The sequence below is a fragment of the Canis lupus genome, chromosome 35, assembly GCF_048164855.1.
Source record: "Canis lupus baileyi chromosome 35, mCanLup2.hap1, whole genome shotgun sequence".
In the NCBI taxonomy this organism is placed as follows: domain Eukaryota; kingdom Metazoa; phylum Chordata; class Mammalia; order Carnivora; family Canidae; genus Canis; species Canis lupus.
Window position 1 is genome coordinate 26915390 of NC_132872.1, and position 27223 is coordinate 26942612.

A 27223-nucleotide genomic window follows, 5' to 3' on the forward strand; every position below is an offset into this window, starting at 1 on the left:
TTTATCATTATTATTTGGTTCTAGAGATTTTTAAATGTATATTAAAATAACTCATGAGGTATTAAATGTTCTTTAATTAAATTAAAATCATCTGAGTTATTTTAAAGTATGTTTTAAACTCTTATTTTCAAAGTTACTTTTCTATTATTTATTTCTAACTTAATTGTATTTTGGTTACAAATGTATTTCATAAAACCTGATTTGTTGCAAATTGCTTTGTGGCCTAGTACATAGTCAATTTTCATGAATATTTTGTGTACTTGAAGAGAATGGGATGCTTCAAATTTAGGTTTATTATTCTTTCTCTATATTCATCAGATGGAATTTGTTAATTGTATTGCTCACATCCTCTACCCTCATTGATTTTTTTTCTTGTTAGCTAGCAATTATTAAAGGAAGTGTATTAAAAACTCCTATGACTTTGACAGAGTTTTTTTTTCACTTTCTGATTGTATTACTACTGTCAAGTTTTGCTTTCTTTGTTTAGAATATGTTTTCATACACCTCATTGTCAAGAGATGTAAAAAGTTAAAGTCCAGACCTGTTATCTCTAATACTGAATGGTACCTTAGAAATTATGAAAATATTGCCTAAAATGTATTAGAATAGGTAAAACGTCAGCTTCAATCTGGCCCTTTTAAAACTAGGAAAAACTTCTATTTTCTAATACATTTTTACTAATTGCTTCCATTTATGTGAAGGTAATAATACCTAAGTAGTTACTAGACATGATTTTAAGTACTTCATATAGATTAATTCACACATTACTAATTACGAAATTTTTAAAAAGTTAAAGTACTTTTTAAAAATTGAAGGTCCTTTTAAAAGGACCTTCAAGCTTGTTTAAATGAGCCACTGATAATAATAGGATTAGTAAATTCAGAGATGTCCATAAAAATCCATACTTTCTGGAATCTTAGTGAGAGACAAACACATGCTTCTCCATTACAACATTGCTGGGGTGGTTCCTGCTCCATCCAGCATGATCACCCCATTGTCCTTAAGAATATAAATAGTACATGGAATATAGACCTTGAAAGTTCTTACCAATCTGGCATTCTTGGAACATAATTCTTGAGCAGATCCTTAGATTTTTAATCCACTTAACATCTATACCTTTGGTATGGTAACTACAACTCCAAATTCAAGACTATATTATTTTCAAGGTCTCCAAATCAGTCATGAATATCAGGAGCCACCCGAGATTAGATTAGAGGGAATTGCATGGGTTCAACTCTACTCCTTGAGCTCTGCAACGGCATCTGCTAAAGCCACATAAGCAACACCTAGCCTTATTTACTAGATTAAAAGCTCAAGTAATGACTGACAGCTGCAATATTACCATGTTTTAAGTATTTCCTAAGTTTAACCACATAGTATTTGGAAAAGAGGTTTTTGTTTTTGTTTTTCAAGCATTAAATTTAGGTCAATGGAAGACAGAAGTAAAGAGAAATACACTTGTAATAGTGTGAATATATATCACATAACTCTGAAGTTGAGATTAATAAACAGTAGACTTTTCAGAAACTTCTGTAAAGCATTTTGTGAAGGTGTATAAAACTGCAAGCAGAAAAAAGAAAGATGCTAAATGTTTTTGTTGTTTATTTTTCTTTGTTCTTTGATTTTTTTAAATAATGAGAGGTCAACTGGTTGCTTTGGAATTCATGGCATGGAAAACCGTGAATGTGAGCGTTCATGTTAGTGGAAAAAATGAAATGTGTCATTTGTCATGGATGCTATGTTTCTTCTGATTAGAAAAGAACAACAATCAGAAAAAAACAACTAAAGAGTAGAATATATTGCATTTAGTCTGCATACATAAACTTTTATTTGATGTATTATGAAACTGGTATTTCCATACAGTAGCTGCTATCTTGAGAGAAAAACAGATCAGCCTATTTCTCAATCCATCGCTTGCTTTTTATTAATCAAACGTAAGCACAACATGTTCTTTAAATAAAAGATTTTGAATAATAGATATTATTTATTGATTTTTTATGTTAAATGTTTAAAGTGTATCTAGGAAGATACATGGAAAGCAATTCCAATAGTCCTACTTCATTTGTGAAAAATGACATGAGAAGGGTTTCAGGGTTAAAAATAAGGGAGAAAGTCAGAAAATAATATATATAGGAATCAACATTTATTTTTGAGTTATTTCCAGTACTCATCTAATTTTTTAGAGCACTGAAAATATAGTAGAGCAGGATTCTGGTTAAAGATAGTAGTGTACGGGATCCCTGAGTGGTGCAGCGGTTTGGCGCCTGCCTTTGGCCCAGGGCGCGATCCTGGAGACCCGGGATCGAATCCCACGTCGGGCTCCCGGTGCATGGAGCCTGCTTCTCCCTCTGCCTGTGTCTCTGCCTCTCTCTCTCTCTCTCACTCTCTGTGTGACTATCATAAATAAATAAAATTAAAAAAAAAAAGATAGTAGTGTACTATATGCTTATCTCCTTTCCCTCTGTGAGGCCTCTCTAATAACAGAAAAGGAGGGATGCCTGGGTCGCTTAATAGTTGAGCATCTGCCTTCAGCTCAGGGTGTGATCCCTAAGTCCTGGGATTGAGTTTCGCATCAGGCTCTTCTCGGAGAGTCTGTATCTCCCTCTGCTTTTGTTTCTGCCTCTCTCTCTCTCTCTCTCTGTCTCTCATGAATGAATAAATAAATCTTTTATTTTTTTTTTCTAGGAAAGAATCTTTTGATATTTTGTGGGAACTAGTGGTCAATTCTTCCTTATAAAACTTCCAATCTATACCCTGGCCTGTTTGGGGCCCTACATCTTACCCCTGCCCTTTGCCCTAATGAGTGCATCTAAGCCAGGAGTCCATCTGTGTTTCCACCATGTGAAATTCTTTCCTCTCTGCAGAGCAACCTCCTGTCTCCCTGTCAACAACCCACAGTACCCATTAATACTCCTCAACCACATGAATATCTCCAACACACATACCACATATTGGCGTTTGAGTATCTACAATAAAATAATCTCCTAACCATCCAAAATGACACCTACTGCAGACACATTTGTGTTCTCATAGAAAGCCACCAAACTGCCTTATTCATGAATGTGAACAGAAAGCCAAGAATCATGGAACATAAAAGAAGAGTTTCTGACATAAGGGAGAGACAAGAAAACTAAAAAAAAAAAGCAGTGATGACATGTTATAAGATATTTCATCCATCAAGAAAGATCTGGATGTTGAAGGAAATAAGTAATAAAAAAAAAGAAATCTCTGGAAATTTCGATGATAGAAACAAATACTCCATAGAAGTCTTGGAAGATGGAATTATCGAGGTATCATTGAAGAAGTCTGCTAGAAAACAGAACAAATCTGCATCTACACAGGACAAACCCAAACACCAAATGTATGAGTTAAATGTTTAAGATGGCAAAAACCTCAAACCAGGGGTTTTGCAAATGACTAACAGATTAATAGAGCTCAGGTGAGAAAAACTGCATGAGGCAATAGTGGGAGATACAGGCTTCCAGCGAAGGGATGAATAAGTCATGAGGATGAAAGGCACAGCATAGGGAATATAGTCAGTGGAACTGTACTGGTCACACTTGTGATGAATACAGCATAATGCATAGAGTCGTTGAATCAGTATGTGTACACCTGAAATTAATGTAACACTGGGTGTTGACCATAATAATAAAAAAGATATTTTGATGGAAATATCTCTAAACGGAAGACACATTTTCCTGCCCTCTCAAATAGGAGAGATGGAACATAATTTATTCTAGAAAAAAAAGAAAAATTATACTAAACAATTTCAGAAAGCTAGCATCTCTGGCTCGGAGGAACCTGTATGTGTGCTGCACATTAATATGTAATTCCGAGGTAGAAGCCTCCAGGCACGGAACTGGTCAGCTGCCGTGTTGTCAGCTAAAAGATGGGACAGCAGTACCTTTAACATTCAGAGGGGAAAATATTTTTTAACTTACAATCCCATGCTCAGACTAATTATTTACTGTGTTTATTTGAAAAGACATTTTTCAGATATAAAAGAATCCAGAAAATGTAATTCCTCTGCAAACTTTCCACTATTGATTAGGAAGTCAGTGGCAAAGTAAAGATAGTGACAAAGTGAAGATACTTAATTGAGAGAGAGAGAGAAAGAACGACCGTCGGGATACGGGAATAATGGACTCAGCGCAGGTAGGTGACCGGAACAAAGGCTGAGACTCAGGCATTGGTCCACATGGAAGCAGGGACTATAGTGGCCGAATGAGGCTCCACTGAATGATGCTCAAGTCTACAGCAATCAGAGCAGGGGTTGGCAACTTTGTAGTCAGTTAATAAATATTTTAGGCTTGTGGAGGATTCTGACTCCCTTGCAATGACTTAATTCTGCAGTTGTGGCACCAGACTAGCCACGGGCAATAAGTAGACTATTGGGTGTGGGTGAGTCCCAGGAAAATGGGCAGTTGGGCCTGCGGGCCAGAGTGTGTGGAGTTCTGCTCTAGAGAAGCTCAGCCATGAGTTTCTGGCAGCGTTACCAGTAGGAGATAGAAGAACAATCCTACTTTTGGAGAAGATGGCATGATTTAAAAGAACCTACATGATTCAGCAGTTGGGTTAAGGAAGGCTAACCCTCCTTTTTCTCTTCCCAGCTTAGCAAAAACTAACATCTGATTACGAGGAGCTCCCATATCTGAAATCTTAGCAGAAAGGGCCAAAACATTTACAACGTTAGTACAGCGCTTTGAAAATAAGCTATTTTTATATCTGCATTTTGATTACTGGTAAAAATTTTAGGTATGAAAATTAAGTACTTATATTTGTGGGAATAATATATAAAAGACTTAAAAATAGTATTGAAATTTATAAAGGTAACAACAGTTACAAAGGTAACTAAAGTGAAAGGAGAGGTAGGTGTATAAGGAAATTAAATCTTTTTTTAAAAGATTTTATTTATTCATGAGAGACACATAGAGAGAGGCAGAGACACAGGCAGAGGGAGAAGCAGGCTCCATGCAGGGAACCGGATACGGGACTCGATCCCAGGACCCCGGGGTCACGACCTGAGCTGAAGGCGGACACTCAATTGCTGAGCCACTCAGGTGTCCCAGTCACTTAGGTTTTAAAAATTAAGTTGTTGACTACTGCTTTTGTGGAGAGTGCTGTTAAACTTTATGGAGCAAAGTAAAAGGTGCCATTGTGTTCTATGTAGTGAATGTACCACGGGCATTTGTTCCATCAATCAGCAAGTGAATCTTGATATTAACTAAAGCATCAAATGTGAAGACAACAAACCACACTTATTCTTTTTCATATTTAATACTTAAAAAATAGTAACTAACTCTCCTCCCTTCCTCTTAAGTTTTCTATCCTCAGCCAGGGAATAGCTTCTGCAGTATCTGGGCCCACTCCCCAACCAGGAGCTGAGCGGACGCCTTCTGGACTTTGTGTACAACTTTGTCAAGCAAGACATGCTGCCCACTTTAGGAAGAACTTCACTTTTCACTCTCCTTTCACTAACCTGGTCACGAGTATTTAGAAAATAGGCATTGTGTTTTGAGGATCCGCTATCCGTGGGGTGGGTTCTACGTTGCAATTAATGTTCTTATCACATCCCGTTATTGCTTGTCATCATAGGAAGTATAGATAATGGGGTAAAGAAATGTTATTTACTACAGAAGACCATAGTGACTTGCACCTTTTTGTAGAAGTCATTGCCATAACATTTAAAGACAATGTACATATTCAGAACTGAAAACTCTAAAATAGAGGATTCTGATTACATTCATAAACAAAAAGACAACATCAAAAGAGCCCAGACTTTCATTCTTGGCTTGAAAACTATTGGATTCTTCTACATATACTTCAACAGGTCACATTTAAATCTCTAAAGATCCCTCCCTCTGTTTCTTTCTTTGGTTGTCTTTTCCTGTGTTCTTTATCTTAGTCATTCTGGTCAGAAAACTGAGACCAGTTCTGTGTCCCTTGCTCCCATGAACCCCTGCATTCTTACTGGTTACTCTCCTGCCAATTGCTGAGCATTGAAATTCTTCCTCCGCAAGACATCTGAGTGATCATGTTCATTGTAAATCTGATTGCATAATTCTAACATTCGTCACCTGCTTTCCAGTTTCTGCAGGATGAAGTCACCTCTTGGGTCACCCTGTTTGATCTCTCAATTTAGCACGTATGCCTTTCCTCTGAGAGGTTGAGACTTCCTTATCATACCTCCATCACAACCCTTAACCCTAGGAATATATAGGGTGAATTACATTCCCCTCACTCCAATCCTACACTAGGATATAACCCTTTTTGAGGATAAAAGTCATTTATGGGTGAATACTTTCATCACTTTTGTGCATTATAAATTCTCGATCTAGTCATGAAGGCTACGTAGCACCCACTACGTACCATGTATTGTTTAAAGGGCTAAGGAAACAGCAGTGAATAAGAGAGACAGAAGAAGACAGGTAATAGGAAAAACAAAACAAATACATGGTGCTCGGTGATGATTGCTTCAGAGAAAAAGCAGGGTAAGGGGGAAAGAGTGTGGGAAGAAGGGTGCTACTTTATAAACATCTGTACAGGTGTCTCTGATAAAGTAACACTGTCCCAGAAGCTGGAAGAAGCAGGAGAATGAGGAAAAGCCACGGTGTTCCCGGAGCTAGTGCTTCGGAGTCAGATGGAACATCAAGTACAAAGGTCTTGAGAGGGGAGTGCATGAGCCATGTTTGAAGATGAGCAAGGAATCCACTGTTTCCAAAGAGCAGGGGACGAGGGAGAGGTTGTGCGAGGGGAAGTTGAAGGGGTAGCTAGTAGGTGAAGAGTAGGTCATTGCTTGACCCATTCCACTCTAAATGGGTCAAGCAATGACTGGAGGCTTGTGAGCAGAAAGTGACACCGTCTGAGTTACCTTTGTATGCATCCTGTGTAGGTGTGCAGCTCACAGCTCAGAAGGGCCACGGGGGGGGGGGGGCTGTCCTCATGCAAAGGGTGTGGGTTCACTAACACCGAAGCCTCCTTGTGATACAGTCAGTGAAGGGGGGGCTCTGAAGCCAGCTATCCCAGAGCTGAGTCCCAGGAGCGCAGAGGGTCCTCCGAGGGCTCGGGGTCCTTGCCCGCAAAGCGCACCCATGGGGACCCGGGGTCTGGGCGTCGTGGGCACCGAGAGCAATGCCAGGATGCAGACAGCTTGTTCAGTCGTGCAGACACTTAGGCCCCTCCCCACCGTTAATACCCAAGATAGGCTGCCTTTCCCGAGAGGGCGAAGCCAAGTTGGGCAGGACCCTGGCAGGGCCGGACCAGGCATTTCCCTCTAGACAGCAGCCGCCCAGGTGCCCCAGGTTCCAAACGGTCCTTCCAGAACATACCTGCTCATCCTTGAGTGTTCCCTGCACCAGGGAAGAAACACACAGGAGGCCACAAGGACCACAAAGACCTGCCTTGTCCGCCGTTTCCATCTTTCAAAAAGTCAAGGAGTCATGATTTGGATCTCATTCTGAGTGAAGACATATGGAATGTAAAGGCTGGAAACTTGGAAAAACTGACCATTTTCTTTTAAACTTTTTTTTTTTTTTTTTTAAGATTTATTTATTGGGATGCCTGGGTGGCTCAGCAGTTGAGCACTGCTTCAGCCCAGGGCCTGATCCTTGGAGTCCCAGGATCGAGTCCCAGGTCGAGCTCCCTGCATGGAGCCTGCTTCTCCCTCTGCCTGTGTCTCTGCCTCTCTCCGTGTGTCTCTCGTGAATAAATAAGTATTTTTAAAAAAGATTTATTTATTTATTTCAGTGAGAGAGAGAGAGAAAGAGAAAAAGGGAGTGTAGTGGGAGATGCAGAGGTGGGGGGAGAAAGAAAATTTTCAAGCACGTTCCTCACTGAGCGTGGAGCCCGATGTGAGGATCAGTCTCACAACCTGAGATCATGAGTTGAACCCAAAGGAAGAGTCAGGTGCTCAACCAACCACACCAGCCAAGTGCCCCCAAACTGGCCATTTTCATTCCAAGATATCTAAAAGCCTAGGAAACAGGCCCTAGCCAGGACTATAGCCATTCAACCTCAGGGGGGCAGTTTAAAAAACCTGCACATGGATTGGGTGGATTCCACGATCAGAGATTCTATAATAAGGGAGGGACAGGTGTCCCTAAAGTACCAAATTCCAACAACGCAGATGCAGTTATCCTCCTAAAGCAGGAAACTACAGAGTGTATTAACAATTGCCATGCGGGGAGCTCTGAGCTCAGTCATGAGAGAGATACATACCTAAACTTCAAGGCAGAACAAACTCAGATGATGCTGGAAAGGACCAGAATTATGCAGGCTGAGCTGCAATGAAAGAAGACCCAGAGAGTTTAAGAAGATCCAGCTACACAAACATGATAAAATTTAATTGGAATATTTATTAAATGGAAATATGAGGAAATATATGTCAGTGTGAATAGCTAGAGAAGATCTAGGATTTATATAGATACACAGTGTGAGTGTATAAATAAAACATAGCCTTGCACTCACCATCCTACCATCAGTGGGTCACGTATAGCGACAAGTCTTGTGTAGGAGCAACTCATCCGAGAAAGGCCACTGGGGATAAGCTGGTGGCAAGCACTCCCTATGCCAACCGTGTGTGGCAGCTGTTCATAAAGCAAAATGCAAACTCAGGCTGCATTAACTGAGGCACGGCAGGAAAGGTGCTAGCCCTATGTTTTCGGCATTAATCAGAGAAATATTTGGATAATTGGGTTCAATTCTAAAAAGACTCAAAGAAGAACTCTAGCTCCCCAGAGAAGGTTATGAGAGTGATGCAGTATCCGGACATCACAGTCAGATGGAAATGGAAATGGCTGGAAGGTATAGACAACATAGACTGGAAAAGAAAGATTTATGAGATTCACGTGTTATCTTCAAACATCTGAGGGGTCATGGGGGTGTGTGTGTGGAAGGATTGGAGGAGTTACCTTGTATAAATTTGGCAGAACAAGTACCAGTGGGTCGTGTTCTAAGATTAAATGCACATTTTTACTTGCAGAGATTCTCTGTTTATTAGTACTCTTCCCAAGGGAGTGTGCTGCCTGGTGAGGCAGTGAACACGGTCACTGGTCATGTCTTGATAAAGGTTGGATGGTCAGTTAGAATCCACGTTATCTCATTTGCTTCTCACGAACTTCAGTCATGATGAAGCAAAGGCCTTTTATTTTATTTTTATTATTTGCCCAATAAAAGCAACAATTCCTCTTTTCTTTAATCATTTTAAAGTATGTCATTAAAACTAAAAAGTCACCAAACTAAAAAGGCCATTTCAATTAACGGCCATGAAACAGGCCTAGAGTTATATTTGTTTCAAGAAAAAGGAAGAGCCTGCACTTTGAAGAGAAATAAGATATAGGAAACAGCCAGTGACATCTAATTCTAAAATCTCTTGAAATTGTCCAAAATTCCTCCTTGCGATCTCCACACCTCTTCTTCTACCATTTCTCTCTTTCCCAGACTAACCTGATTCCCTCATCTTGGCATTTCTTACCTTTCAAGTGCTATCTAATGCAATCTAACTGCTAAGTCTGAGGTGATCTCTAGAGTCTTTGAATGTCAATAGTGTCTTATACACACATTCTGTCCACTTGCAATGCTTCTCTTTTCTACTTCTCTACCTTACATATTACACTTTCTTTCACATCCTTTCTCTCTCTCTCTCTCTCTCTCTCTTTTAGGAAAGAGTAAAAAGGGTAGGGATGGGCTGAGGGGGGTGAGGGAGAGAGAGAGAGAAAGAATCTTAAGTGGCTCCATGCTCAGTGTGGAGCCTGACCCGAGGCTCAATCTCATGACTCTGAGATCATGACCTGAGTCAAAATCAAGGGTTATATGCCTAATGGACTGACTCCATGTCCTTCCTAAGCCTGAGCTCCTTTGTTATTCATTTTCATAAACCTCATAGTCCCTAACCCAAGGCAGATTACCTAGTAGTCACTAAATAAGGAAAACATGAGTATCATTCATTAGGAGTGCAAAGCAAAAATGGCCATAGAAAGAAAATAGCAAATAAATTCATAACCTGTTATCCATGCTAGGCTTAACAAATAATGATTCATTTTTTCAGATAATCATCTATATATAATTATAAACATGACTACAAATTCTTCCCAACCTTGTGTGCATGTCCTTTGTGATGTGATTTTGCTGTTTCTCTCATCAAAAAGTAGAACCTGTTTATCTGGACTGGCCTTGTGACTTGCTTTGACCAACATCAAGTGTCAGAATTAGGTTGGAGGAGTTCAGGGCCAAAGTCTAAAGAGACTTTACAACTCTTTTCATTCTTATCTGCTTACAACACTGCCTTGAGACTGTCACATGTAGCCCTATGGAGAAGAAGAAGCCCTATGGAACCAGATCCCCCTAGACCAACTACCTAATAGCAACACTGTCCAGTTGAGCTATCATGCATAGGAGTGACCCTAGGTGAAACCAGAAGACAAAAACCTCCAGCTCTAGCAGGGCCCTAAACCAAAATGCTGATCCAGAGAATTATGAGTGAATGAAATGATTATTATTTGAACCATTTAGTTTTGGGATGGTTTGCTCACATAGCAAAAGATAACTTGGACAGGCTACAAAGATTGAAGTCATTAGTTAAACACATAGACTCAGAACACAAGTATCACTATGGGAACAATGAACTAATTACCTCATGCTAAATGAACTACAGTAGGACATAAGCAAATCATGTAATAAGATTTATGGTCTTAATTCACATTTCATTATTCACCAATGTAGAACGCTATCCTGCCAGCAGACTTTCTTTGAGGGCTTTAATGAAATAAGTTACCATGCTGGAGAGGCCCACATAGCAGGAATCCGAAGGTGTTCTCCAACCAACAGGCAGTGAGAAATTAAGGCCTTCAGGGCAACGACCCTCAAGGAACTGTATCCTGACAGCAGTCATATACATATACTTGGGAGTGTATCATTGCCTATCTGAGCTTCTGATGAGACAACAGCCCTAGCTGGCACCTTCACAGCAACCTTGCAGCCATCCTATAGGAACTGAGCTGTGCCTGGATTCCTGACCCACAGGAACTGTAAGATAATACGTATTCTTGTTTTAAGTTTTAGGGTGATTTGTTCTGGAGCAAGAGATGACTAATGAAAATAAGGGGCAAAAACTGATGATGTGTAGGTTTTCTTGTGGCTCTTAGCCTTAAGGGAATGGATCTTTTTTTTTTTTTCTTTCCATACAAAATGTGCCCTGAGTTTCCCTATCTCCTTGGAGTCCTGTATTGAAAACAGATGTCAAGTTTTATGCATTTTCGCATATATTTTATCAATAATTATCCAAATATTTATCCAAGCTTGGAAACTTACTAAGTTCTTAGTAATACTTCATCTGTTACACAACCTAAACAGAAAGTAAAATTACAATGTAATCTTTTCTGTAAGATTCTGTATTTCACTATACAACTACAAAGGCATATAATAAGTTCTATGATTTTGGTCTGACTTGTCAAGGTAACTATTAACACAAAGTACTGCGATTATTATAATTTACAATTGTCCTCTATATATTTGTTCTTCCCTCTTACTTTTACTTTATATATATACTGTGTTTAATTTTATATTATATTGTGTTGTGCTTTAACTTACCCTCCAAATATATTAGGATTTTTGCTGATTACCAGATAGGTATAGTCATTTAACATAATTACTTAGGTATAATTCTATATTTTTCTAGTCGTTTACTTATTTACTCTTTATTTATTTACAAATATTTCTCCAACAACTACTATGATGAGGCATCTTGCACGACTGGGAAGTGCATATGTAAGATAGCAGATGCACCCTAAATGGTCTCCTATGTAAGATGTGGAGTGTTGAAATAGAAGTAAATAGAATTAACTGAAAGTCTATGAAATTGATATATAGTCCTATCTTTGATGATAAGTCAACCTATTAATTTTTAGATGTACCAGGAATAAATTTATAAGTCCAGTTTACATTGGCTTTACATTAAGATATTAAAGTAAATTTTCTTTTGTTAAAGTCATTTCATCATATGTCTTGTTAAGTTTAAAAATAAACATACACACAGAAACACACATATAATATAGCCTCACAAGATACAGAGGGAATTAAGTTTTGAGTTTAATTAAAAAGAAAAACAAAAGGGGGATCCCTGGGTAGCTCAGAGGTTTAGCACCTGCCTTTGGCCCAGGGCACGATCCTGGAGTCCCAGGATAGAGTCCCACGTTGGGCTCCCTGCATGGAGCCTGCTTCTCCCTCTGCCTGTGTCTCTGCCTCTCTCTCTCTCTCTCTCTAGGTCTATCATGAATAAATAAATAAAATATTTTTAAAAAATAAATAAAAATTAAAATATGAATTAAATGTTAAAAAAGAAAGAAAAACAAAAAAGGAAAGAATTTATTCATATGGGCATGCCTCTTACAGTATCGACAAAAATAAAACTCTTAATGTATTGACAAAAATAAAACTTCTTTTTTAATTATTAATTTTCAACTAACTCTAAAAATCATGTATATCATTCCATCTACAGTAGAATTCTGTATGGGCAGATATTTATATCAAAAGTGTTTTGGGAGTATAGAGTACCATTTTTCTTAGTCATTTCAACTGAATATAGAAACTATTTTTAACCTGATAGTCATGTTTCTGCCCTTTTATGGAGTGTCTACTGTATGACATGGCCTCAGGATGTATCATCTCTAAATTTTATATTAATCCTACAAGATAGCTATTATTATTATTATTATTCCATTTTATAGTTGAACAGACCAAATTTCTGAGAGATTAGTAAATTGCTGAATGTTATGGAGTGAATAGTAAAACTGTGATTCAAGCCTGGGTCTGTCTGGCTCCTATCTGTTCTTTTTATTCATATTATAATGTCTAGGGAGAATGGATAAAAGCCCATCTTTCATTACATCATTTGATTTAGAATGCTATGAAATTCATGAGTAAAAGGCACAAAAGTCTTGCCAGAACCTACTGTTGATCATATTTTCAGTCTAATTGGATGGGCAAAGGAGTTTCTAAGAATAGAAAAGAAAATTAATCTGACCTCTACCATAAATCCTTTAAATTGATGGACAAGAACAACATTTGCATTTGAGAAGATCATTTCATCCAATACAGAGGCAAACAGGCCATAAACACAAGTTTCTTCTTATAAAAAGTGAATTGTGAAACTGCATCTGGAATACTGCCTATGCTCCTTTTGTCATGTTGCAAAAAAATACAATATAGCTATAGAAGAGGAACAAAAATAATAGAGGGGCTAAGAGTTCCTTTATGATAACTAAAAAAAAAAAAAAAAAAAAAAAAAAAAGAGTAGATTCCAGAAAGGCTATAAGGCTATTTGGGGGACTGCAGGAGAGAATTAAGAGTGGCAAGGAAAGTGGCATTTTGCCTGCACATTAGCAAGTACAACTATGACCTCAAAGGAGGTGGCGATATTAGAACCAAATATTAGGTTGAATAAGTCACTGATTTTGTCATTCCCTTTTTACATCTTTTTTGTTGTCCTTTTGACTTTCTTTTACCTGCAGATGGTTGCTGAGAAACCAATAGTTAAAACTTCTTGGACTATTCCAGGAAGAGAAAAATATGGTGACACTAAGCCAAGAGAAGAGAAGGCTGATAGTAGAGGCAATTATGAGTTCTGTATAGATAAAGGAATAGAATATGAATGACGGAGCGATATTATGCATTTCCACCGAGACTAGGGAAAGAGGGAAGGTCAAATATAAGAGGGTGCCCTATGGGCTTAGAGACACAAGAATGATTTTTTCAATGGAATAATGTCTCAAAATTATACTCAGCAAGGTAAGTTTTTCTTATAATGGTTTAGGTTCAGTACTGCCCTAAAAAAAGGAAAGCCTTTCAATGACCTTTCCCAGCCCGTGATTAAAATTCAGTTTACCAGTTTTCTCATTATCTCTCAAGATATGTGTAAAATAATGATTCTATCCTAATCTGACTTGGTTCTGTTAACCTGGGAATTTCTGTTTTACAGTCCTCTGGCCACAGTATTTCATTTTATGATGCAAAAAGTCAAAGAAGATAGATGATCTTGATAGTCTTCTATGCAACAGAGCTACTCACTTCATTTAAATGGAAATGTGCATTTTCATGGAAATTCAGGCCTGTATTGATGAACAAAGATAAGCTGCCACTACTAAACAGAATAGTGATATACCAGAAAAAAAAGTGTCCTAGAAAACTCATTAAAAAAAAGTAAAATTTAGTGAAAGATAAGGAGTTTTAAGTATGTATATATACATATACGTGTGTGTGTGTGTGTGTGTATTCAGTCTAGATATAGAATACATTTTCTAAGAATTTGTCACATAATATTTGGGTAGTTATAAAGTTGAAAATCTCAGGACAAAGGTTGTGGAAGACAGGTTGATTCCATATGCTTTTGATAAGCATAGTGACTTAATATGAAAAACAAACAAACAAATCAATTAGCCCAGTGCCTTTTATAAGTAGATATTAGCCATCTAACAAACATTTCTCAGTGAACATGTTAAGAAATATTACAGATTAAGTGTGATATCATTTCCACAATTTTCTTTCATAAAACTTTAATGTAGCTATTTTGGGGTTCATTTCTAACAACTAATTTAGAAAATATTTAATTATTATATATTGTGTCTCCCAATTAGAAGCCTGGAAAGCATTCTTAAAAAAAAAAAAAAAAAAGCAAAACAGAAAAGATGCTATTTACAGCACAAACAGGAGATTTTGCTGATTTTTCTCTGAGACAGTTCATTTGAATTACATTGATAAGTCAAATGCTCAAAGATGCTTTACTTAACTCTGAATAATCTTATCATTAGTTAAATTAGGGCTTTTAATATTCTAGAAAGACATACCTTTATTTAAGAAGGAGAAGGCAAATTTCAGAAATGTAAAAATAAGCAATAAATGGCATTTGATAATGCTGGCATTAGAATGACATTTGTTCTTTAGAGCAAAACACAAGGAAAAGAATTCTAATAGGACCCACTGGCCAACAGCAAATAACAGTTTTGCAATAAAAGTGCGTCCTCAGCCCCACCCACCATGAAAATGCTCGCTTGCCTCTTTATTTATTTGAAGCATTATTTTCTTTGGCCTCAGAAATAATTTTGTCTATTTCCAGATTGTTTTTCATTTTCCATATTCTCAAATTTCTCATATTTATCCATTCCCATATTTTGTGATATGGGAGTAGGTGAGTATTACATAATTTTTGAGCACTTATACACAAATTAATATGATACTTGAAATTTTAAAAGAATACAAACAGCCTTTGATGTCTACAAATTCTCAAACATTTTCATGAATGATAAAATATTAATAATAAAATTTTAAGGATTGCAGTGATTTCCAGATTGTGAATATCTCTATAATTGGTTCTTTCAGACTTTGATTTAAATGTAATTTATTTTCTTTTCTCCACAAAACATATTTATTCTCTAAATATCTGTACAGAGTAAGAAATTCAATATTCTTTCATCAAAATGATTTCCTGATTGTCTCTCAGAAGATTAAAATTTCTGTTTCAATAAGATATTAAATATCTTTAAACTAACTGAGATTTTAAAAATTAGGAACGGTTTCTTTTTAAAGCACATTTGATACCTTTTATGGACGCAAGTGTTTTTGGTTTGAGGAAGAATAAAGTGAACTAGTAATACAGATACAATATAACATGTTGGTTAAGAATGGTAGGTAGTCTGGGATCCCTGGGTGGCGCAGCGGTTTAGCGCCTGCCTTTGGCCCAGGGCGCGATCCTGGAGACCCGGGATCGAATCCCACATCGGGCTCCCGGTGCATGGAGCCTGCTTCTCCCTCTGCCTGTGTCTCTGCCTCTCTCTCTCTCATTCTGTGACTATCATAAATAAATAAAAATTAAAAAAAAATTAAAAAAAAAAAAAAGAATGGTAGGTAGTCTTAGAAGTCCGTCTTATCTGGGTTTAAACCCCAGGTCTTCTATTACCCAGACTTATAATGTTGAACAAGTCACTTAATCTTCCTTGACCTCATTCTTCATCTATAAATAAAAATAATACTATCTGCCTCATGGGGTTATGGTGACAATTTTACAAGAAAATATATGAAAAGTACTTAAGACAGGGCCAGGCCTTGAGCAGGTGCTGAATAAAAAACAAATTTTAATCATTTGTTTTAATAAAAAACAAATTTTATTCATTATCAGAATTAAAGAATCTCCAAATGGAAGTAGCCAGTGTAAGCATTAGCATTATCAAAGTTTAAAATTCAATTTCTATTTATATTAAGGCTTCAATGATAAAACACACCAGGGGAGACGGGTGAAGATGATTTATTGCATACCTTGTGCTTAATGCCAGGTGTTTATACATATATATCTGAATTAAGCCTAACAACAACCCCAGAAGGTAGTATAGGTAGTATAGGTAGTATATGCCCATTTTACAGATAAGGAAATTGACACCCAGAATTTGACTCAAATCATGCAACTGTTAAATTGCAGAATCACCACTCAACTCTATTCTGTTTGACTCTAAAGCTCTGTTTCAACTTAACTTTCAAACTGAAGTCAATTTTGGAAACTATTTAAACTGGGCCACTCATCCTTATCCAGACCTGATCTGAATCAAAAGCATGAGCCTGTAGAGAACACAGGCTTTATCAACCCTCAGCTTTTTTACTCACTTTCATTTAGAATCTAATCCCACCGAAGGAACCCCAAAACTCAGAGGCCTACTAACTACACCTGCTGCCTATCCACAGCCTGACTATGTAGGCTCTTCTCTGCATAAAGTTGGAACATTCATTTCACTACTGTTGGACAGAGCCCAGGACAACATTTTTAACTATTTCTTCACCAAAAAAGATTTTTCCTCAGTAATGAATTGTGAATCTAGGTATCCTCTCTATGGCTACTCTCTACTCTGAGTGCTTTAATTAGACCTAAATTTCTTTCCCTTGACAATTACTAAGACCTCATACCTTGCCTCTCTCCCATCTCCTCCATTCTAACACTCCTCTGTCCAGTGTCTACACTGCCATTAAGTCATTTAATTTACATTTCCAAGGGGAATACCTAATGCACACAGATAATGAGAAAGTAGGAGTCTGAGAAGAAACAAATAGGTGGGGAAAAATAAAGGATATGAAACAACCTAAGTATTTATAGTAAAATGTTGGGTAAGTAACCAGTTGTGTAATTATGTCACAGATGTTAACATTATTGTATTAATTCTTTTTTAGTTTGACCAAACAGTGCCTTTTTCACACTGCTGCTATGAGAAATGTCCACACATTCATTAATTTTTTTCCACATTCAAATAGAGTTTTAAGAACATGACACAATGGGTTTAATTAACAAAGTAGTACTGGCCAGAAATGCAAAGAGGAAGGTATGTTACAACTGTGCCTCATAAGGCATTTTTATGATTTTTCTGAAGATGGACAATAAAAAGCTTATTTTTTGAAAGTTGAATAATCAAAGGTAAATAAATATAAAAAAGAGGTACTGATGTATAGGGCTTACTACATGGTTTAGCTATTCTGTTTTTGCCAAATGAGGAGTCCCAATACGACTTAGTAGAGGTGAGACAAGAGTAGAAGGAATATGCTATAAAATAGTCTCTAACAGTTAACTGTTTGCTTTGGAAATATATTACACTTTTTTAGGACAAAATTTACATGTTGGTTGAAGGAAACCTAAAAACTAAAAATGAAAGTAATTTATTTGTTAATACTTAGATATTTGATTTTATTTCTCAACATTATGATTTCAGATACTGGCATTTAATTTATGCACAAAGGGCTGTAAATGGAAAAGGCTTCTAGTTATCTATGCGAGGACTGAACACTGCAGTATAAAAGGACATGCCGCTTTTTCTTGGGGACCCGAGGAAGAAAGCCAAATGTAGGTGCAATGGAATTATTTGGCCTCCTCTCTCCTCTCTTTGCTGTCTTAAGTAAATGAATCCCCGAACTAAATGCATATAATGCAATCACTCTTTCAATTATACCTTTAATGCCCATTGATGTGCTTTATGTTCAACAGAAGAGAATACAGAATCTGGTTTCATTCCAGGTTCTTAATCTTTCTGATAAGACAACCTCTTCAGCTGTGAGCATTAGGATTAAGTGTATAGGCCCCTTGTGTCAGCTTTCAAAGGGAGATCTGGCTTTGCAAGAGATGAGATGGTCCGCTTTGCCTAGGGAATAAAGTGATACATGAAAGGACTCTCTAAATGTCTCTGGAATTCTTGTATGGTGCTAGATTTTCTGTGTATCTGGGCAATAGAGTCCATTTAATAGGAGTCGTCATGCAGAATCTTGAGTTTAGAAGTGGCCTGTCATTTGCTAGAAGCTGTGATATCACTGTCTTGAAATTCTTAATAACTTTAACAAGAGACTCTACATTGTCAGTTTTGCATTGGTCCCTGCAGACTATGCAGCTGGTCCTCTGACAAAGAAGGGCTTTGGAAAGAGACAAAGGATAATCAGCTGCTTTCTTTGGCCCTTGTGAAGACATAATACCTGGCTGGAATGGTCACGCTTTGGAATGTTCTGCTCTGGTCAAAGGATCACACAGATATTCAGCATCTAGAGAACACCAATACCCCGATTCACGATCCCATGTCCCTTCTCTACTTACACTTCTCCCATCTCTTCTGAGCTGCATGCATGGCTTTCTAGTCAGAGAGTATATTTCAAATTCTCCCTCTCTGTGCTCAGGTAGGTGCATTTGGACCACTGAGATGTTAATAGACATATTTGCAATTTCCATGTTACTGCCTTAAAGACAACCCTCCACCCCGCAAAGAAAAGAAGACTGAACTCTTTCCTTCTCCTTCTCAAAGGCTGGAAGGCTTTGACCATAAGTAATGTATAGAGTGAACTCTTGGGAGCTAATTCACAATAAGTTTGTATTTATCCTGAATAGTTGAATAAAACAGTGTTATTTGAACATTCTGCATAGGGAAAATCACTAATTAGCATCGAAATGATATAAAACTATATAGAAGCTAATTTTATCCTCAATGATTTTCAGAACACTTCTGGATCTTGCAAGGCCTCAGGGTTATCAATATGAATACCAATTATAGGGTATGTTGGGGTGTGAGTAAATCTATAATAACTTAGGAAAAGTTCCTCAAGTTGTATCTTCAAAATAAATTCCTGCATCACTCTAGTTTCATCATTATAAGTTATCTCCATACTGAAAGAAGACCACAGGAGTTAGAAATAACATTTGTGAATTCTCTCATTGCTTATAAAATGAATTTAGGTGCTTAAAATACTTTTAAAAAATAACATATGTAAGATTATTTTACTTCTCATTTCTTAAAATTTTTCAATGACTAAGATTGGCTAAGATTTAAAGTATTATGTTGGTAAACAGTTATAAAATCATCATAGAATCTTATCTTCAAAAGTATGATTTTATGTTTACCTGCCCCAATGACTCTCTCAATGCGAATTCTTGAGGGATCAATCTCCTTTGCGAATTCATGAACTGCTAGGGATGGGTCTTCATATGTATCTGGATCTATGTAAGTTTTAACTCCTGGGAAACGTACTGCAACAAATAAAAGATTGATTTAATAAAGTATTTTAGTAATTACACATCTTGTGTATATTTAAAACAAGGACTAACATACTAAAGTAGTCATTCTTGTTAATTACTTAAATTCAATTGTCTTTTCTCTTTTTGTCCCACTCCTCCTTACCCCCCATTATAGCTTTGAGTGCTTGGAATAAAAAAAAATTATTTACCTGTTAATGTAAAACGACCTGGTGCTTTAATAGAGAGTGAGCTGACAGGTCCCAGAAAACATATTGATTATATCTCTGTAAAATGTTTCATCAGTTCACCTATTCACTAATAACCCATACACTTCATATCTGATCTGGTTCAGGACATGGAGGAGAAAGGAAGGCGCCTTTCCTCCAAAACAAGCAAGCCGGTCAGGCCCCTCCTGGAACTTTTGTACTAGCACTGGGCACTGGGTTTTCTAAACTCATGCCTCAGTCCAGAAACTCTCAGGCAATAAAGAACAGACCCCATGGCAGAGTGATGGAAGATGACAGTGGACAACAGCCTTTCCTGTTCTTGCAGTTGCTTCCATAGCCAGACTGCACATGATCCTGGAAAGGACCCCCGTGTATCCTGGAGGAAAGTGTGGGAATCGAAGGCCCAAATCTGATCACTGGCTGTGTAGCTGCTACTCTCTCTGAAAGGGGTGGAGGGCTCAGGGCCCACTGGCAGTTAGGATGATGAATAGGGATGGCCGGACAACTTGAATGTCTGAATACATAGTCATTTGCAACTTCTTCCTGCATCTGAAGAAGTAACAGACTCCCTGTGGATATTCCTCGGTTTTGCTGGTTGGTTTCTTGTTTTCCGGGTTAGATGTCTGGCTCCTGGGGGACAGGAGATCATCTCTTATACATCTGTGTATCTTCCCAAATACCTTAGGTATGCTTTTATGGGTAATAACCACACAGAAAGCTTTTGTTGAACATGAATTAGTAGGGATTAAAAGATAAATACACATGCATGGCATAGTGGATGGATGATACTTGATTTTGTTACTTTTGATTTTGAAAACCATATGATATCTGGAGTGTTGGCTGGGTTTCCGTAGAAACACGCTCTTGCAAGAAAATCTCAAAATCAGACAAAGAAAAATAGAGTGAGTTTAGAGGAGGTGATAAAATGCCCATGATTAGCAGAATTTACTTCATGGGTCTGCTTTGCCTGTTGCTTTCTTTCATTACTTTTTGCCTACGGTCTTCTGCTACTAGATAACGCACCTGTGAGATTAGGACTTCCTGAAATATTGCCGGTGAAGCATTCTAGGTATACTTAAACCTGACAACGATTCTGAATACTGTGCTTTTCTTGACTTCCTAGAGTTTAGACTTGAGGGAAAAGAGATCAGATAATCTTTACTTCTGGTCCATATTCCTCACAATACTTTGTAACTTACTGGGAGTTTTGGTGTTAGATTGAACAATCTAAATGCAATCTAGTGGCTACTATTACATAACTCATGGTATCCAATTGGATTTACGGTGTTAATATCACTTTTTTTTTTTTGTCAACACAATATAGGTAGTATAAGGGAAAAATTTAGTTCCCATTTTGACTATCTGGTTACTTATTTAACTTATCCATGGCTTCTTAAACATTAGTTTGTTATCTTTCTTTTACTTCTTCAGCTACCTTAGGTTACTTTTTCTTGCTGGGCACATCTGGTTTAGTTAATGCTAAACCATTAGTCGGAAAACAGATAATAACACCTCAGGAGGATCTTTTTCCTCTGTATTTCAGTACTAAATGCCCTGCAGTGCATCTTAAGAAGGCTCAGCATATGTCATCTGTCCAGGTGTTTGGATCCAGTTCTCCGCAACTGTTCACAGTGTTTACAGCTCATCCCATGGCTGGTAGTGGCTGTCTCAGCTTTCTACTCTCTGCCAGTGTAGTGAGCCACAAACGTATTATTAAAAAAAAAAAAAAAAAAAAAAGCTAGGGAACCTTGCTAAAAATGCATATATCTTGGCCCTAACCTGGACCTTCTGAGTCAGAACTTTGGTGAGTGAGGATGGAACATTCTAATACAGAGTCCACAGACCACTGAAAAATCTTGTGAGCCTTAGAGAAATAGCCCTAAACTTCCCTCTTAGTTTATAATATACTCACTTAAACCCTTTCTGCCCCCTTGAGAGCGTGACATAGATTAAGTCCCTTATTCCTTTTGGTCAACTTGAAGTAAAGATGAATTTAAATAGTTAAACAACGTGCTTCACACATTATCTTTTATCGTGGTTAATTAGGGAACATCCCTTTCTTGTTAATTCAGAGGCTCACGACCATGAAGCTGGCTTGACAAAGCAGTTTGCCATTTGGAGGTGGAGGTGGAGGTGGGTGTTGGGGAGGAGAGGGTGGCAATTACCAAACCAACTTTAGTGGTAATTATAGCTTGCTTGGGAAGAGATTCTACAAATGAATATAACCTTGTAGTCAGCTCAAGGATTTCATACATATTCTAAAAGCTAAAGAGCTGATTTTCTTTTTTAGTGTTAATGAATTGTAAATTGATTTGTTATATGTTTAAATGACAATCCCTACAAGAAGGAATAAAAATTCCTTAATGTTTCTTTGGCTAATGCTCTACTAAATAAAACCAACTCACATTCAGAAGCCACTGTGAATGGTAAATAACTAGATAAAAGCAGTCATCCTGTATTTTTAGCATATTCAGTCTTCGTGTTCTCCAGCAAGCAGAATTAGTAAAAATGTACTAGCATTTAATGGGAAGCAGGTGCAATTTCCACAAACAAACCTGGAAACCAGAAGAAAATTCTTAATCCTGGAAGTACTTTTTTTTTGGTTTCTTTTGAGATTTTTCCCAACTCAGTGGATATGACTTTAAAAGGAACTCTTGAGGGCTAGAAGAATGTAGAACAATGGAGAGTCACTGTACTACTTACAATGCCCATTCTGCTGTAAGTGGTTTCTTCTCTTCTCTTCTGACTTCATTTTGGCCTTTATGTACCATTGGCACCTTTTAAAAGGGTAAACAGAATCTTATTTTTAGAACTGGATGAGAGTCAAAACCAACTAAAATACCTACCACCCATGGGCAAAGTTCTTATCATAAAGGCTATTTTTAAAGAACATCTTTATAACACGTGAAAATACTCTATACAAGGCTTTTCCTATACATCAAAATTAAGTCCAGATTAGAACAAAGTACTCTCAGCTAGATCGATTGATCCAAATGATAGGAATCTTAGAGAATATGCTATAATCAATAATAACCATCATGTCCTTCCTTATATAACCTCTAATAGCTGAGTTGATAAAAAGCATTAAAAGTCAAAATGAGAAAGTTTTTTTGAGTCAGAATCTCAGACATTTAGACAACTATCTTCTAGTTTCATTGCTAAGGGGAAGGTTTTTCTTTTAATGTCAGAAATTTGGTAGAGGTATGTTCTGTTCTCTCTTGGGATAATTGTGCTCTAAGAAAGAGGAGATGCTTATTTTGCATGACTTCTTCAACATGAATAAATTCATCAGCATCCATATGATTTGACAGTTCATCAAATTTCTAATTCCAAATGGTTAAACAGAATACATCTGTGGTATACAATCCAATCTTTCAATGTGAATTTATCCTCAAACCCTATGGCAAATTGAGTATTTATTCAGAAATGTTTTATAGCTTTTGTAGAATAATTTCCAATGAATACCTCTCCCCCCCATCACAGTGCTTAAGGGATACTTCAGAATGATTTTTTTTTTATCTTGTGTAATTGAAATTATCTTCCCCAGGATGTAGAACATTAAAGAAGAAGTTTGTAATATCATATAAATTGGCAAATATGGAAAGTAAGAGCTGAAAATAATTTAGTACAAATTTTTCTTTATCATTAAATTATCTAAGTGGTATTCAAATTCTGCTTCAGAAATCCCAAATAAAGATAACATTTGAGCCCATCTCTCAAGTTTATTAGGGTAAACTGATTTAGCCTAAAGGCTAAAGGTTTGCTAAACATATAGCAACACATAAAGTGTTGACATGTTTATTTTTTTTAACCTAGTTGTCATTGTGACTTTCTATGCACCAAAATTGTACTTAATTCCTCTTCTTACAAGACAGACTTAGATAGGCTCAGAAGAACTCTATACACACACACACACACACACACACACACACACCCCACCCCACCCCAGCCTTTCTTTTTTCAAACAAGCTTAGACCTCCACCGGGATCCTTAGGGTTTTGTTTGGTTGTTTTCATAACCAGTTCTCCCCTGCCAGTCATTAAGGATTTTGTAGGTCATGTTTGGTATTTGTAGAATATTATATGGAATATTTTGTTTTCAACCAAATGGTTAGTTGGTTTAGAGAATCAAAAATTTGTGATTTGCCCACTATTAAAGATGGTGGTACAAGACTGTGATGACAAAAGGAATTATCAGAGGTTAGCATGAGGTATAAAGGGAGAGAGAAACAAAGTGCTGGGCAAAAGTGCTGAGATGGTGGCACCAGGGCATGCCCAAACTAGTACTTTTTATTAGGATTAATTTATTGGTATTTCCTGCATTCTTTCATATATATTTTTTTCTTTTTTCTTATTACTATAGCTATGACTCTTCTTTCAGCTAATCAGCCTCACAAAACAGGACACTCTGAGAGATATTCTCTGTTTATTACAAGAGCAATACTGGGCCTATTTATACATAAAAATTTTAAGTAAACATGGGGTAAATGTGCCCCTTTTACAATTAATTTCCTAAAGAAGTCACCATTTCTACTCAACCACATTATAATATTCATGTTTCTTTGTTCCCTGATAAGTTCTGTAAAAGTGGGTTTGTTACAACAAACTCTGACACCTTTAGCAGAATTGAAATTATTATTGTTATTATTATAATTGTTCTAATTATTCAGTTACAGTCAGACAGGGATCCACCTTTGGTAAGTGCCTTCTAAGTACTTGTGAATTTATTGATTTGTACCTTTAGCCTGCTCTAAAATTGTAGATAATAATTCTCCATGCATGCATGTCTATAATTAATTAAAATTAATTTTAATAAAATGTTGATATGTAAGTAGAATTTTAAAATGAACAAAACAAAAAGAGTGTTGATGATTCACTAACTATTGTCCCAAAGGTAGCTATTTGTTATTTCTGCTCATTATCAGATATCAACATTTTCCAGTTGAGATGCTATACTTTAGCTGGTGTAATCATGGATATGTATTTTTTTGGCTAGCATGCTTATTGCACTTTTAAATCATGACATTGGTTTTCTGCAGTATGTGTGTTTTTCAGATTATCAAGAAAACTCCCGAGGTATTCTTTGTGCCTCTACTAATAATCTACAAGGAATAATTTTTCCCCTTGTAGGAATAAAACTGTGATCTTATATCTTGACAATATCTGACAAAGAGTTGAAGCCTAATATCAAGGCTTAAATAAGAAATAATACTTGTTCTTTTATATGATTTCGTACATAATATCTTTATTCACATCTCTGTATTGTCAGTACCTGCCTCCTGGTAACAAACCAATATATCTAAAAATCAATAAATTGTTTTAATTCATTGTTATACCAAATGTGGTGCAAAAATAGAAATACAAGATTTAGATGGGTGAAGCTCTTCAACCAGCTAGTCAGGATTCATATCTAGATCTTTTGCTATGTTAAATTTGTTACTCTAAATTTTCATCCTTATTACACTAAAATGGAGAAACACTGGGTCTATAAAATCAGAATATAATTCTAATATAGTTCCTTTCAATATTTAATAAATAAATATAATACATAAGTTTATAGAAGCTTTATAAGGAGCTTTTATATAAATTCTCTGTTGAATTATTTTTTTTCCCAGGAAAAATCCCTTTCATGGTAAAATTTGAATGTAGCAAAGGAAAAACTCTGAAGTAACGGAGTAAGAATTTATGATTCATAGCTTTCAAAGTGTTTTTATCAAGTCTTCAGTTGCTTTCACATTCACAAGCCTTGATACAGACAACTAGCCTTGGTGGTTCTCTTATCATATAAACCTCAGTCAGAGTAGAATCTGCCTTGATCTTTTCTCTCAAACATGGTTTGTCACATTTAAAAGTGTATGAATACAAAGTATATCAGAGAATGGTTATTCACAAATCTTGGAAATAATCTAGTATGCTTTAGTTACCTCCCAGTGATTAAGAAGAACAAAGTTAGAATGACGAGGAGAGTAAAGCCCCCAACAGCTGCGGTGGCTATGACGAGAATCTGTCCCTGTTCTGCCGCCATGTCAGAAGCTGAAACACAAATACAATATTAAAATTTCCCTGGGTGACATTTCACTACCAAAATTATTTTACAACTTGGTATATGCTTGAAAATATGTTAGTGGATACCAAAAATCCCTACTATGTTTGCCTTTATTTGGCAGATAGGATGCAAACCTAAAATAAGGGTCTGAAGATTGAGGTCATACCCTTTCTTCTTTTTTTTCACAAAAATATCAATAGAGTAGATGGATTCTTAATATCCCACATTTTAGGATTAAGTATTTGTTGCAAATCTAAATCAACAGATGGACTTAAAGGATTTTGTTTATGTAATTGCTATTTATTTCCTTAAACACTTTAATCAACAGACTATAGGCTTTACCTACTGTTTTGGTGTTTCTTTCCACAAAGTAGAAAGACTGTTGCATAATTCATTTAAGAATAAGCTTTTTTTTTTTTTTGTATTTAATGGAGCTTAATTCAAACACTAAAGTTAAGAATTTGCACTCTACAGCACAAGGATGTACATAGCAAATTCTTAGATATTTAGCAGTAATTAAAAAAAAATGACATTTGAAAGCTTCCTTTTTTGAAGAAAAGACTAGATAACATATGGTACCAACATATTATTCCTAATTAACAAAACTGTGTCTAACACTGTATTGGATGCATGTTTACTACTTTCCAGGAATCTTTTAAAATTTATTAGTTCAATTAATTCATTAGACATTCTTATTTGTGTATTAGAGAGGTTTTAATCAGTTATATTTTTTATTGGATGGGATAGGTACAATTGCTTAATAACAGAGGTAAGAAAACCAAAGCCCAGAGAAGGTAAAGAACTTGCCCAACTTCACACAGAATTGGTGTGTGAATTCATACCAATCACCAGAATTCAATCTTTAGATTTATGGTTCATTTCTCCTTCTTACGCTATAACTTAAATAATAAACTTAATTATAAATATTCTAAAGTATTGAATCAATCAGTCCCTTTACTACCTTTTAAATAGAATAAAGCTTGATTTTTATTTTGTTTACTATAAAAATCTGTTAATCAAATCGTTTATACACAGAAAACTGAATAAAAGAAAGAATATAACTGGGAAACAAACCGTTTAATTCCCATAAAAATTTATTAAACTTGGGCACTTTAAGACTTTCACAGAAGTAGATCTTTTGGGCATCAAGTACTCGGTATACTATGTGCAAATTTATATCCAGGGTAATAACTTCCTCAATAAAAATGACATATCTACAAGAAAATATCTGAACATTAAAAGCTATTGTTGAATAAGAAACCAGTCACAGCCCTTAAGAAGCTTTTTGGGAAATCTAAAGGTAAATAAAAAAAAAATCATTTATGTTCAGTTTACAGTAAGAAATTTATTAAACCTTGGAATTAGATTTTAGTCACTATGATTTAATTAAGATATTTTCAAGCATCTATTTCCTTTAGCTCATAGTCTGTGCAGA

The 27223-nt window shown here is 36.4% G+C and overlaps 1 protein-coding gene across 23 annotated transcripts in view; it reads right to left on the reverse strand.

Annotated features, from left to right (window-relative positions):
- EPHA6 (EPH receptor A6) overlaps positions 1-27223 on the reverse strand; it is an 872277-nt gene that overhangs the window by 215624 nt on the left and 629430 nt on the right. For 22 of the 23 annotated variants that reach the window (XR_012024450.1, XR_012024449.1, XR_012024448.1 and 19 more), the window contains 3 exons: positions 25667-25775; positions 22447-22520; positions 19403-19528 (listed from right to left, as the gene is read on the reverse strand). Coding sequence is in view for 20 of the 23 variants with exons in the window: in XM_072812315.1 (XP_072668416.1) it covers positions 19403-19528; positions 22447-22520; positions 25667-25775 (309 nt within the window). In the remaining 3 variants the exon portion in view is untranslated. Of the gene's footprint in view, positions 1-16270; positions 18553-19402; positions 19529-22446; positions 22521-25666; positions 25776-27223 lie in introns of those variants that run through there. The other variant, XM_072812326.1, reaches the window with a different exon arrangement.